The sequence below is a fragment of the Micromys minutus genome (assembly GCF_963924665.1).
Source record: "Micromys minutus genome assembly, chromosome: 18".
In the NCBI taxonomy this organism is placed as follows: domain Eukaryota; kingdom Metazoa; phylum Chordata; class Mammalia; order Rodentia; family Muridae; genus Micromys; species Micromys minutus.
Genome location: NC_137953.1, coordinates 13974285 through 13988782, shown reverse-complemented (window position 1 = coordinate 13988782; position 14498 = coordinate 13974285). Strand labels below are relative to the sequence as shown.

Sequence of the window (14498 nt, the reverse complement as noted above, 5' to 3'; positions counted from 1 at the left end):
TCTATAATAGGCTCTGACATGCAGGTGTACATGCAAATACAGTACTCAAGTACATAAATAAGCTAAAAATAAAAGTAAATAAATACTGGAACACTTAAAAAGTGGCTGGTCATGGTGGCACAGACCTTTAATCCTAGGCAAAGGCAGCTAAATCTCTGAATTTGAGGCCAACCTGGTCTACAAAGTGATTTCCAGATCAGCCAGGGCTGTTACACATAGAAATTGTCTTGATTTAAAAAAAAAAAAAAAAAAAAAAAAAAAACTTAAAAAGTTTGATGTTCACGGGGGAAAGTAGCTGTTATAGCTTAGTCAACAAAATGGAAAAGCAGTCCAATGGTGGTCACGCTCATTACTTGGGTTTGGGGGGCTGGGATGTCCTTGGTGTCAGAGGGACAGCAGTTGGTGGCTTTGGGGTAGAGCAGCATGGAAGAGTATTGTCCTCTAGGGAAGGTGCACAGCTTCCTCCTGAAGAGCCCTTACAGAAGCACTTAATGAAGATGAGGGGTTAGGCCTGTTATTATAAAAGTCTGTAAACACAGTTTTCAGTTGTTTTAAACACTACTTTTTAAAAAATTATTGAACAACCCTGTTTTTATTTAAGTTGACTTCTTTGTTTGAGACAGGGTCTCTTGTATCAAAGGCTGGCCTCGAACTTGTTATGTAACTGAGGGTGACCTTTACTTCTGATCCTCCTGTCTCTACTTCTTGAATGTTGGATTTGCAGGCACGTGCTACCCTGTCTGGTTTTATGTGCTTCTGGGGATGGAATCCTAGGCTTTGTGTATGCTAAGAAGCACTCTGCCAATTAAAAAAATGGCACATTTTTATTTTACTTGTTCTGAGATAGTCTTACTGTGTAGCCTTGACCAGTTTCAAACTTATGACCTTCCTGTGTTAACATACCCTGTGCCCTCCTATAGTCCATTTTTATAGGTTTTGTTTGTTATTGTCTTTGCTTGTTTTGAGAAGATAGTCTCATTATGTGTGGCTATCTTGCCTAGAACTCACTATGTACACCAGACAAATTTGTGATCCTTGTGCCTTAGGTTCCTGAGTGTTCAGATCAAAGATGTGTGCCACCATGCCTGGTACATCTTTATAAGTGTTAAAAATGCATTCCAACTTCTGATTGTTTTAGTAAAGCTGTATGTGAACCTGTGAGCTATAGTACATAACATTCCTTTGCTATTGTGTGTATGTATGGTGAGTGTGTGTGAGTATGGTTGTTGTCAGGTTGTCTGACAACCTCCTTTATCTGCCAACCCGTCCTTCTGGTCCCCAAGCTATTTTTATCAGAGCAGTGCTGGGATGTAGCTGCACCGATCTGACTGTGCCTGATATGGGCTCTTTCTTGCTGGACCTCTGTAAGCCTGAATTGCCTTCAGCGATAAGATGCATCTTTGTCATTTATGCTTATATCTTTGTGAGTCTATGAGTGTCAGTTATGAGGAGTTCTGTACCATAAGGCAAGGCTCACTTTCCATATTACACTGTGGTACTTAGGTGTGTTTGCAGTGCCTATGCACATCAGGGTTAAGTTGGGGTGTGTTAATCTTATCTCTAGACCACAGTTACTATTTTATACAGTCTTAAATATTTTTCAATGTGTTGTAATGTAAAGGAATTTTTTTGTAATGTTTTGAAGGTAAGAATTTAAACATTGATTTTAAGAAGCTCATTAGATTGCCATAGTGGTCCAGAGCAGTAAAAGTTAATCTTTATCTTAAGAGCATTGGCTTTTAAATTTTCATTGGTAATTGATATGCCCTTAAAATGGAGACCATGTTAGATATCTGTGGGAATGTTGCCTGGTGCTGAAAGACAGTCTTGAAGTCAGTTGTGTTGCTTTAGAACGCCCTAGGAAGGGCAGGCTGGCTGGACTTGTATATAACTTTCCCCCTGAATTTAATGGCACAGAATTCTGCAGTAATCTTGACCTATTGTTGTATGACGTGAGAGCGATTAATTAGGTTAACATCATTTATAATTTTGTTCAGATTGCAGGTGAGAAGAAGTCGGCCCAGTGGCGAACAGTGGAGGGTGCATTGAAGGAGCGAAGAAAGGCAGTTGATGAAGCTGCTGATGCCCTTCTCAAAGCCAAGTAATTACTCGTGGACTTTAACAAGTAATTAGGGCCTCTCCTGGTGGCTTTCTTTGGACTGCACTTTCTCTGTGCTGTCTTTATAAATGAAGAAGAAGCAGAGTGACCGTTGCCTCACCACCAGTGCATGCTCTGAGCTGTCCCCAGGAAGATTTAAGAGGATGAACTGTATGAAGCACAGTTAAGCTAAAATAAAATGAGTAGAGACTTATATAAAGGAGCTCATATAAAATCCAAATGCATTGGATTATTGCTTAGATTATGTGTGTCTACACAATTATCACAGCTTTGTTCTAATTTCTAGATTTTAGTGAGGATTCTCAGTGTAGTTATATCAGCATTCAGAATGTATATCATAACAAGTTGCCAGCACTACAAAGGCAGTTAATGTATTAAACTGTTTGCTACTTTGATCTTTTTCTCCTACAAATTGCCTAAAACCTTTGTGGGTCAACACACAAACTAGTATCTTAGTTTGCTCATAAAAGCTATGATAACTCTAGCTCGGTTCAAGCTGACAGAAAACAACTAAGGTCGGACACAGAATCTGACAGAGGTCTCTTGTTCCAAAACCTGAACTGCTCATGCACTGTGGCCTGGGGACATTCCTGTGTTATGCTCACTTAAAAACTCTTTAATAAAGTACGTAACGATTGTATGGAGCCTTAATATTTTTTCTTTGTCTTTTTTTTTCCACAGAGAAGAGTTAGAGAAGATGAAAACTGTCATTGAAGATGCAAAGAAAAGAGAGATTGCTGGGGCCGCCCCTCATATAACGGCTGCAGAGGGGCGACTTCACAGCATGATAGTGGATCTGGATAACGTGGTCAAGAAGGCATGTCTCACGTCTTTCTTGGGTTTTATAGTCAAATAGCTATTAAAGCATTTTTAAGAATTCAGGAAGATGATTTCTACCACCTCTTAAGTTTTTTATTGTAAAGTATTTATTGTAAAAGAAAAGTGTGGTGCTGGAGAGATGACTCAGCACTTAAGAGCACTTAACAGAGGTCCTGAGTTCAGGTCCCAGCAAATACATGGAGGCTCACAACCATCTGTAATAGAATGTGATGCCTCTTCTGTCATGCAGGCATGCATACAAATAGAACACTCATATACATAAATAAATAAGTCTAAAAGGAAAGTATCATCTTTCCCTACTTCAACCATCTGTGTCAGATGGCTGGCAACAGCATGAGGGTACTTGCCTCTGAATATGATGATCTGAGTTGGATTTTGGGGGCTCAGTTAGTGGAAGAGAGAACTGATTCTCTCAAGATGTTCTCTGACCTTTGCTCACATGCTGATGCATGAATACACACACACATAAACAGGTATAACACACACATGCTTTCACAAAAAGACAAGTTAGTTTGTATTTTCTGATCTTCAGATTTGTGTATTGTTGTACCTCTTAGCTGGACTGGATTCTTAGAGTGTAGATTGTGGTTTTTGTTCCCCTTGTATCTGCTTAGGTCCAGGCTGCTCAGTCAGAGGCTAAGGTGGTATCTCAGTATCATGAACTTGTGGTCCAAGCAAGGGATGACTTTAGAAAGGAGCTGGACAGCATCACTCCAGACATCACTCCTGGATGGAAAGGGATGAGTAAGTACAGCTGATTGCCGCTTTCTTTCTGGAATTTCGAGTCTAATCCACTAATCTAAACCTGCTTCCGCTCCAGTCTTTCAGTGCCTGTGCTTCTAGCATGCCTTCATCAGTATAGGGCGTGGATTTCTCTCTGTCACAGCCACAGCAGAGAGAATACTGCATTACTCCTGAAGTGCTAATCATGGTGAGCAGAAGTTCCACTGATGTTTAATTCTAAGATTCAAGATTTGATTCTGATTTGCTACTCAAAAATTAGAAGTGGAATTTGAGTGATCTAAAGTGATATTTTATTATTAACTCTTTTAATATGTATATTTACATACTTACTCAAATCATTTAGTATTTAAAAATCTTTGGAATGGATTAGTTAAGGCACACTTAAGAATTCTGTTAGTGACCCCAGTTTTTCCAGGCTGTTCTCAAGTTCATTCCTGTCCTGTTTCAGCCGCTCAAGTACTGGGGGTTACAGGCACTCACTGTTGTGTGTACACTAGCTGGAAAACCCATTCTTGTGAGATTATGAAATTGAATAAGAGAAGTGGTATGATGCCTAAGGGCAGAGAAGTTGGTTAAAAAGTTGGTTACAGAGCCAGGCATGATTGTGTATACCTTTAGTCATGGTACTTGGGAGTCAGTGGCAGGAGGATCCAGCCTGGTTTGAAGCTAGTCTAGTCCACATAGTAAGTTCTAAGGCAGCCAGGGCTACCTAGTAAGACCTTGTTCAAGAGCATAAATTTAAGATGCTACAGCCATCTGAGGGTGAAGTGGTAGAGGCCATCTAGTATATTACCCAAAATATTGATATGAATAGGAAGAGGGACCACTTGTTTAGCAGTTGGCTTGAAGATGTGTATACTCTTAACCCAGCATTTCATCTCCTGTGTATTTGCTTAAGGAAACTCCCACTATACTCCTGTTGTAGTAAGAGCAATGAATTTGAGTGCTAGGGGTGTAATTTAGTGGTCAAAGACTGTCTAGCATTCTAGAGGCCCCGGGTTGGAGCCTCAGCATTAAAAAAGTTAAAAAGGGCCTGCTGTGGTAGCACATGCCTTTAATCCTACCATTTGTGAGGCAGGATGGGATAGATCTCTGAGTTTGAGGCCAGCTTGGTCTATATCTCAAGCTCCAGGACAGCCAGAGCTATGAAGTAAGATCCTGACTCAAAAAAAAAAAAAAAAAAAAAAAAAAAAGGTGGCAAGAGGATTAGGCTAGAGGAGGTTGCTCAGGTAGAGCACTTGGCTAGTATGTACCAGCCCTGAGTTCATTCCCTAGCACCAAAAAGAACAAAAAAGGAAAGAAAACTTTGAAATGGTTAAATATGCCTTATGCTTATCAGTACAAGTGACCTGCTATTATTATGTCTCTCTAAAGAGAAGACTTAGTAGTATGGTCATCTGCTGCCAAACCTGGTGACCTGTCCTAGCCTCAGGATCCACATGGAGGAAGGAGAGAACTGATTCTCAAAAATTGTTTTCTGACCTCCACACAGCAGCCATGGCGTACCCAATCCAAATAAACAAATATATTAGTACTTTAAAAAAAATATTAACAACTACAGAATAGGCTGGTGCTATTGTGAAGTTTAAGAACCCCTAAACTGTTACTTAGGCTATATATCTGTGTCAAGCATAAACTCAAGCGTGGGATCTAGAGAGAGTCCAGTACTTAGTACTTACTGCTCTTTCTGGGGACCAAGGTTTGGTTCCGAGCACTCACACAGTAGCTTATGTGTGCAGCTCCAGTTCCAGGGGATCCGATGTCCTCTTCTGGCCTCTGCGGGCACTTGCATGCACATAGTGCTCATAAGCTCAGGCAAGCACACATACATTATACATGAAAATAAACAGTATTTTTGAAAAGTGCTTAGGACTGATAACATAATCAAGAGTCCACAAGCATGTCTCCTACTGCTATACTATACAGTTCTGTTGAATTCATGTGCCCTGTCACAGTCATCTTTTACATTGTCTCAGCTTTGTTTTTCCTTTGACACAGAAACACATCCTTTGTATGAAAAGTCCTTACCTTTGAGTTTAAACCAAGAGGTTCTTAACAAGTTTCATAATGAAGACAGGTCTGGCTGTGCAGGCCTATACTCCCATGCATTTGAGGAACTGAGACAAGGGGACTGCACATTCCTGGGCTACACTGTAGATCTGGTTCAAAATGAAAGGCTAATATTTGGTTGGAGACATAGCTTATGTCCTAGCTCCAGAATTGCCAAGGGGAAAAAGAGAGGCAAGGCCTTGAGGTTGGCAGCTGTTTCCTCTCTTGCAGGTTCATTAGTGTTTGTAATCATGATAAGGAACATTTAAACTTCAGCGGTCAGAGTTCTTGGTTTAATTTACACAGGTTAAATGTAAATGTAAAGTTCGCTGTAATGTTTATTTAAGGAGCTTACTGTGATACACGAGCTTTCAGGAGAAAAAAGCAGAAAGAGAACAGAATCTGAAAAGATTTTATTCCAAAATTGCCCCTAAAGAAGAATGCTAATTCTAGAAGTGTTTGACAGTTGGAAGTGGCCTGCCACTGGAACACGGTACGAGAATGGAGAAATATTCTGTAAATGAGTTCAGTTGACAATAATCAAAGAATCGTGTCTTCTAGTAAAGTCTTTAGTTGATGAAACGGTGACAGATCCCTCCCAACAGAACAATCCTTATTGTCAGTGATCCTCTTCTTTTGAAAAATTACAATCACCTTAGGAATGCTGACTCTGACTCTGTAAATATAGGAAATAAACATTTTACTTTCTAGTAACCTCCTTTCTTGGTCCTTCTGGATGTTGCTGTTTAATGATGGCTAACCAAATTATGCGCTTTCTTTTTTCAAACTATTCTTCTCTTTCTTTGTAGGTATTTCTGACCTAGGTGAGTAATTATGTATATTTTATGTTTAATGGCATTTTTATGGTTGTTGAAATACTCAACTCTTTCTGGAATGTGTGTGTGTGTGTGTGTGTGTGTGTGTGTGTGTGTGTGTGTGTGTGTGTGTGCGCGCGCGTGTACGCATGAGCATGCGAGAGCCATCTGAATTATACAGGTAGAACTGAATGTGTGATAATTCTCAATTGTCATCTATAGATAATCAAGAACAATTGTGTTAAGTATAAGGCTTTAAATGTTAGGTGTGAGGTAGGGTTGTGTGTGTGTGTGCTTGTGCGCATGCACATGTACACAAGAAGGTCTTTGTTTTACTTGTTATTTCAGAGAGCTTCAAACATTAAAAAGAAATAAAATACAAGTAATTCCCATGGATGTTTCACCCAACTTTATCAGTTATCAAACCAATGCCCAGTTTTGTCTCATCTATTCATAACCTTCATGTCAAAGCAGACTCCAAATATATCTTTTTCCTTTTAAATACTTAAATTAATTTTTTCTTTAAATACCATTACTATGCTTAAGGCTTCATAATTTTCTAGTGCTGTTATTTATGCAATTGTTAAGTCTTTTTATTTGTAGGATTTTTACTTATAGTGTTGAAATTACTCAGTGAGTCTCAGTGATTGCTTACAGAATTGTTCGTATTTGTATGTTATGGTGGAGCCTTCCTTCCTAACCTCTAGTAAATGTTGGAATAATGTGGATTGTGAAATTACCTCCCCTTCTAAAACAAACTGCATTGAGTGCGTGTGTGCGTAACTGACAGTGTTAAAAGGAGCACAAGTGACCCCATGTGATCATTGATCACAGATCACTATTCTAGGTAGTGTGCGTTCCAGAAAAGCAACAAGCGGATGGAGAGATGGCTCAGTGGGTAAGAGCACCGCTTGCTCTTCTAAAGGACCTACGTTCATTTCTCAGCACTCACTCAGGCTTACAACCATCTATAACTCCTGTTTCAAGGGATCTGGTACCCTCTTCTGGCCTCTTACAACACTAGCCACACATGTGATAGATACACAGACATCCAAGCAGGAAAAACACTCATACACAAAAAAATAAAAATAATATTTTCCAAAGGAACTTAATCAAGATACTCCTTTGTTTTAGTAGAAAGCAGTCCTTTTAATTTTTTTAAAAATTGTTTATTAGGATCATTTTATGTGTCTTGAGTGTTTATATGTATTGCTACACCACTTGCATCCCTGGTACCTGTGGAGGCCAGAGGAGTGCCTTAACATGCCCTGTAATGTGGGTGCTGGAAATGAAACAGCAGCCAGTGTTCTTAACCTTTGAGCAGTTTCTCAGCTTTGCAGACTATTTCTGCACACACGTGTGTGTGTGTGTGTGTGTGTGTGTGTGTGTGTGTGTGTGTGTGTGTGTGTGTGTGTGTGTTTTGGGGGTGGGGGGTGGGGAGTGTGTGCCTGTCAGTGTATTTGTGGCTCAGAGGAGAACTTGTGGGAGTTGCTTTCCTTCTGAACATTGTTAGGGCTAATCATAGTTCTACATACAATGAAATATAGTAGTGAATGTGTCTACAGCTGTCCTTTTAGAAGCAAAGTTAGTCAATTAGAAAGCCAGGATATGATTTCAGATTACATTGATTTGGGGTTCTTAGAAAGGAGCAGTGTGTGCTGCCTCATACCTATTATTATTAATAATAGGACCCACCTGTTATTTTGCTTAGAATTGACATTGGTGGACAGTAGTTATTAATTTGTACTTTAAGTGGAGGATTTGAATTTTGTGTTAGCTTCTATCTGCTCTACATTTTCAGTGACATCACTAACACTGATGTTATCTGTTTAGCTGGCAAACTCTCGACTGATGACCTGAACTCCCTCATTGCGCATGCCCATCGCCGCATTGATCAGCTCAACAGAGAGCTCGCACAGCAGAAAGCCTCAGAGAAGCAGCACATTGAGCTAGCCCTGGAAAGGCAAAAGCTGGAAGAAAAGCGGACCTTTGACACTGCAGTGGCAAAAGCATTGGAGCACCATAGGAGTGAAATTCAGGCTGAGCAGGACAGAAAGGTAGTGGAGAAGAGAAACCTGGCATTCACAGTTAACCTGGTTTTCCCATCACTGCCTGCTAATTTGTGCCAAGCCATCATTAAGTGGTGTTTCAATTTCTTTCTTTCTTTTTTTTATTTTTTAAAGATTTATTTATTATGTACAGTGTTCTGTCTGCATATATGCCTGCAGACCAAGAGGGCACCAGTTTACAGTATAAGCCCAAAAGTTCAAAAAGAATTTTTTTTTAAAGATTTAAAGTCCAAATTCTTAAACAACACCCAAAGACTCTTAATGACATACTTGCCTTCATTTATTTTCTTGGATCTTGTTTGGCTTTTGTTTTTGGTCTTCTCTGTGCAGTGTCTTTGTCTTTTTCACCAGGACGTTTGTGCTGTGTGCTCCCGTCATTCTGGCTCTTCTCCTTCAACTTTAGTTCTACACTTGGATGTCACCGTCTGAGCCACACCCTCCTATCCTTTCAGTTTCTAGCAGCACCTGTGGGTTAGTTTCTGCTCTATGGCTGTTTTCAGTGAAAGTGGGCAGAGGAGGCTAAGTGGGAGTTAAGGCTTTAGAGTGGGCAACCAGCTCCTGGAAACCAGTATCCCAATCTCAAGTATCTGTGTTTGTATTGTCCGAGCAATCATGTATCCAAGCAGACAATAAGTTCTGTCAGGCTCAGGGCTGGTCTTAATGTTTACACACTGCCTAACTGGATTCATTGATTTATTGTGCTAATTCTGAGAAAGATGAGTTTTGTGTCCAGGGTAATTTATGTTGATGTCTAGTATAAGCTATGGTTAATTGCTAAGTAAAGCAGGATAGAGCATTTCCTAACTTGTTTTGCTTGGCCCATGTTAAACCTAAATTCATGTGAAAATAAGCTGCTGGTTTCAAAGAAATGTGTTCAAGTTTACCTTTTGGTCAAATTTCTACGTTGGTTTTTCAAAGTTGGCATTGTCACCATAGAAAAAGGAGGAAAGCTGAGCATGAGCTATGGTTAAACTAGGTTTCTTTGTTCTGAGTGCTGGAATAAGTTACTTCCTGTGGAATGTGTGATTTAGCAAGTCATGGTGTTTGATCCTGTGTGGGACACAGGCATGATGGAAGCACAGGGTCTGAGCCAGAGAGACCCGTGATTGAAGTGGGATTTTTGGCATAGCTATGTGACCTTGTCTCAGTTGCAGTTTGGCTTTGTGGCTCTTGTTGAAAATTATATAATTGTGTACACACGCCTGGCACATTAATGGAGTTTGTTACAGCTGCTGCTACTGCTGTCTTACTAACTAGTCTTTCCCTCCCCTAATGCACATAAGAAAACGTGAGAAGTACCAGGACTGTGTTTGGCTTCACAGGTGGAGGAGGTCAGAGATGCCATGGAGAATGAAATGCGGACCCAACTGCGACGACAGGCAGCTGCCCACACTGATCATTTACGAGATGTCCTCAAGGTGCAAGAGCAGGAACTGAAGTATGAATTTGAACAGGTAAGGACCTGTGGTGAGGCTTCCGTTCTCCCCCTTCCCCATTTGCATCATTAGGAGCTCTCCTCTCCTTTCTCTTGATTTTGGGGTAGCAATTGGGCACAAAGTACAGGACTCACCTCACACACGCTTTGTCTTTCTCCTTCATGTGTACTCTAAAGATGAGAATAAGGAGATTGCCACTGTTACCTAGCTTTGGTGGAATAGGCTTTTTGTTAGTTAAAAATTACAGAACCAATTCTTTTTACATCAGGCATGCTTGTTGTGTTCATGAACAGATATATAGATCTAATAATATGTTTGGGTTGCAATATAAAAATGTTTCGCTTTTATGTGTTTTCTGTACATGAATGCTAACTGCATATATGATGTGTACTGTGTGCTTACCCAGTGCCTACAGAGGCTAGACGAAGAGGCTGAACCCTGGAACTGGAGTCACTTTGTGAGTGCTCTAGGAAATGCTCTTAGGTACTGATCTATCTTTAGCCTCCCCAAACTTTATTTTTAAAAGATGGCAGTCTAAAAGCGTAACTTAAAGCTTTTCTACATCCCATCAGAAAACTCAGAAACTTGAGGAACACGCCTTTAATCCTGGCATTTAGAGGCAGAGAAAGGTCTGAGTGTAAGGTCCTAGTCTATAGGGTAAGTTCCAAGACAGCCAGGCCATTACAGTGAAACTCTTTCTTGAAAAACTAACATGAGTTGACAAAAGTTTGAAATTTTACATACAAGGCTACAGCTGTTTTAAAATTTTCTTTATGTATGTGAGTATTTTACTTCCATGTGTGCCAATGAATGACATGAGTGCCTGGCCCTGAGGAGGGCAGAAAAGGGCATTGGAGGCCCTGGAACTGGAGTTAGGACGATTTTAAGCTGCATTGTGAAAAACTGACCTGGGACCTCTGCAAGAACAAGTGTTCTTCACCACAGAGCCATCTCTCTGGCATCTCCAAAGCAGCTCTTTTGAAATTTTTATTTGTATTAGATTGGTACTCCCTGTGTAGCCCTGGCTGGCCTGGAACTTGCTGTAGAACAGACTGGCTTGGAGCTCACTTGCCTCTGTGTCCTGAATGCTACAATTAAAGGTGTGTCACCATAGCTGGCTATAATTTGAGATAGTAAAGGCTCATTTTTTATTTCAAAGTTAGTCATTTTTAGAAGACTAGTATCTAGTTAGGAGGTAACATTAGCTTTCTGTATACTATGTTTTATTTCAGGGCCTGTCTGAGAAACTGTCTGAGCAAGAATTAGAGTTCCGTCGTCGCAGTCAAGAACAAATGGACAACTTTACTCTGGACATAAATACTGCCTATGCCAGGTTGAGAGGAATTGAGCAGGCTGTTCAGAGTAAGCTCCCTTTCATATATTATGGTCTGACCCTGTACAGTTTCTCACAATAATTTCTTGTTAATAATAGGGGTATGTAGCTATTCCACTATATGATGATATTCAATTCTTGGAGAGTTGGTCCCAGACTCGACAAATTTAAGTATAGAGTTCTGAGAAGAAACTGGAAAAAAAAAGATTTAAAAATTAAATTGTAATAACTTATAAATGACATAAAATCACAATTTTCAAGGCATTTTCTCTCATGTAGGAAAAAGTTATCTGCAGGGGTGGTGTACTGTTGTGACAGTGTTATGGTGAGAAACCTGTGTGTGCAACATTGAAAGGTGACACATTTTCCAACAAGCATATCAATAAAATAAGGTTTTTTTTTTAAATTGTCATATGACAATAAAAGTAAGCACAGTGCTTAATGAATGCCAAAGTCTGGTTTAGTTCATTGCAGTTTTTGTTAAAATGCTTTCAAATAATTTATTTTTTACATAATGTGGGTGTGTTGCCTGCATGTACATAAGTACACCACACATCAACCCAAGGAGGCCAGAAGAGGGTGTTGGATCCTCTGGCACCATAGAGGTGAGCCACCATGCTGTGAGGTACTAGGGACTGAACCTGGATCCTTTGGAGGAGTCACTAGGACTCTTAATCCCTGAGTCCTCTCTAATTCCTAGTTCATTACATCTTATTTGAAATCTTTTTGTTTGTTTCCTTGACAAATTTATGATAGCCTTAAAATTCTTGGCCTACAGTTTGGCAGTGGTATCACATGTCTTTAATCCCAACACTCAAGAGGCAGAAGCGGGCAGATCTCTTGAGTTTGGGGTCAGCCTGGTCTACAGAGTGAGTTCCAGGACTGCGAGGGCTGCATAGAGCAGCCATATCATTTGACTGCCCCGCCTCCAAACACTAAATATAAAAATGCCTGTACCAAGTGCCATGTGTAGTGCCATAGCCTTTAATCCTAGTGCTCAGGAGGCAGAGATAGGCAGAGCCTGGTCTACATACCCCGGGCTGCATAGTGAGACCCCTTCCCCAAACATCAAAGAAACTTTGCAAATGTGAATGATGTCTGCATCCTCTTTGGCCATGCACTCTCCTGGATCCCACAGGAAGGGAAGGGGACTGCTGTGGGTGTACTTGCAACCTCCTTGTTTCTTTAGTATTAGTAGAACCAGGTCCTCATCAAACGGTGTCATCTCTTGTTACCTTGTGAAAGGCTGGCCCTGGCCAAGTTAACAAGACTTAATGGATGTACAGTATTGACGGTCTATCTGTTGTATGTGTTTGTGGAAGATAGAAAAGTATCTGTCTCTGCTTTATCTCATTTTATTATTTTATTTACTATAGGTCATGCAGTTGCTGAAGAAGAAGCCAGAAAAGCCCACCAGCTCTGGCTTTCAGTGGAGGCTTTAAAGTACAGCATGAAGACCTCATCTGCAGAAATGCCTACCATCCCATTGGGCAGTGCAGTTGAGGCCATCAGAGTCAGCTGTTCTGATAATGAATTTACCCAGGCTTTAACTGCAGCCATTCCTCCAGAGTCCCTGACCCGGGGGGTGTACAGTGAAGAGACCCTAAGAGCTCGTTTCTATGCTGTTCAAAAACTAGCTGGAAGGGTAGCAATGATTGATGAAACCAGAAATAGCCTATACCAATACTTCCTTTCCTACTTACAGTCCCTACTCTTGTTCCCGCCTAAGCAGCTGAAGCCTCCGGCAGAGCTCTACCCTGAAGATATAAATACATTTAAATTGCTCTCATATGCTTCCTATTGTATTGAGCATGGTGACCTGGAGCTGGCAGCAAAGTTTGTCAATCAGCTAAAAGGGGAGTCCAGAAGAGTGGCACAGGACTGGCTGAAGGAGGCCCGAATGACCCTAGAAACTAAGCAGATAGTGGAGATCCTGACTGCATACGCCAGCGCCGTAGGAATAGGAACCACTCAAGTGCAGCAAGAGTAAGGCCTAGGAAGAGTTGTGTAATGTCATATTTCATATCAAAGAAAATCAGCATTGGTATCTGCAGGGTTTGCAACAAGGGTCCCAGAATTGTCCAGAAGTGAGCAGGTTCCAAGTCCTGTGTGAGATGTTAACACCTGTTGCATTCACCGTCCTTACACTGCTATCATGCCAATGAACTCCAGGAGGCTCTATTTGCAACTTGTGTAACACTTCCTGTTTTTTTAGGTTTTACTGATCAGGCTTGTGAGCCACTCAGAATAATGTTTGTGATCCCTTCGATTGATTCTGCCCTTGGTGCAAACTGAATAAAGCAACACAATGAAAACTGAGTACTCTATCCCTTTTCAGAACTGCCATTTCCAGTTTGTTGTGTGAGCAGAAAGCTTCCTTGAGAAGCAGCATCAGTGGTAGGAACGTGTGGCCACAGTTTGGGGGCTGTGAGCTGGGTAACCTGAGGTCCAAGGCCTGCTGCTTTGGCTTTGAGTGTTTGGGTGAATGGATCACAGCCACAGTCAGGAGCGATGCTAGTGTTTTTAGTTGGGGATCTAGCACTTAGTGACTGAGAAGCACAGGAAATAGTTTGCACCCCACACTGTTCTGATCGCCTTCCACAGGAAAAGTAGTTTATTGTACTGGGATTCAGCACACACGCATCTGTTCCTCTAACTCCTGACCCCCTGCTCAGCATTCCTGCTATGGCGCTGCTTCCCAGTACCTGGGCTACGATCTTCAGTGGATGGTGGTAATAAGCCTGGAATCTGGAGAAAGGGATTGAATAAGTTTTTCCTGTTTCATCCAGGCTGCCAGTGAATCCCAGTTTGTCATAGTTGCTATAATGAAGAAATACTAACGTTCTTACTTTTGACTTAATTTTTACACTCTAAAAACTACCATCTCTACAAAATCTTGCTGGCTACTACATTTTTTTTTTTTTTTTTATTGAGGTGTTTCTGTTTATAAGATTAAGGAGGACTTTCCAGTTGAGCAATATACCCACAAAGCATGAGAGCCACTCATGTTCTCTGTCCTGTATTTCTGTAATTGCATCCCCGCAGCTTCTCAGTATGGGTCTATTGCCCAGCTCTTTGTACCGCTCTGGCCTT

The 14498-nt window shown here is 40.9% G+C and overlaps 1 protein-coding gene across 5 annotated transcripts in view; it reads left to right on the top strand.

The window, feature by feature from the left end:
* Positions 1-13724, top strand: part of IMMT (inner membrane mitochondrial protein) — a 36326-nt gene extending 22602 nt beyond the window's left edge. For 3 of the 5 annotated variants that reach the window (XM_080931964.1, XM_080931966.1, XM_080931968.1), the window contains 8 exons: positions 1998-2101; positions 2801-2936; positions 3574-3703; positions 6562-6576; positions 8401-8624; positions 9959-10090; positions 11305-11434; positions 12782-13724. In XM_080931964.1, coding sequence (XP_080788090.1) covers positions 1998-2101; positions 2801-2936; positions 3574-3703; positions 6562-6576; positions 8401-8624; positions 9959-10090; positions 11305-11434; positions 12782-13395 — 1485 coding nt within the window. In that variant the 3' untranslated portion in view covers positions 13396-13724. The remainder of the gene's footprint in view (positions 1-1997; positions 2102-2800; positions 2937-3573; positions 3704-6561; positions 6577-8400; positions 8625-9958; positions 10091-11304; positions 11435-12781) is intronic. The other 2 variants (XM_080931967.1, XM_080931965.1) reach the window with 1 other exon arrangement.
* Positions 13725-14498: the final 774 nt, after the last annotated feature.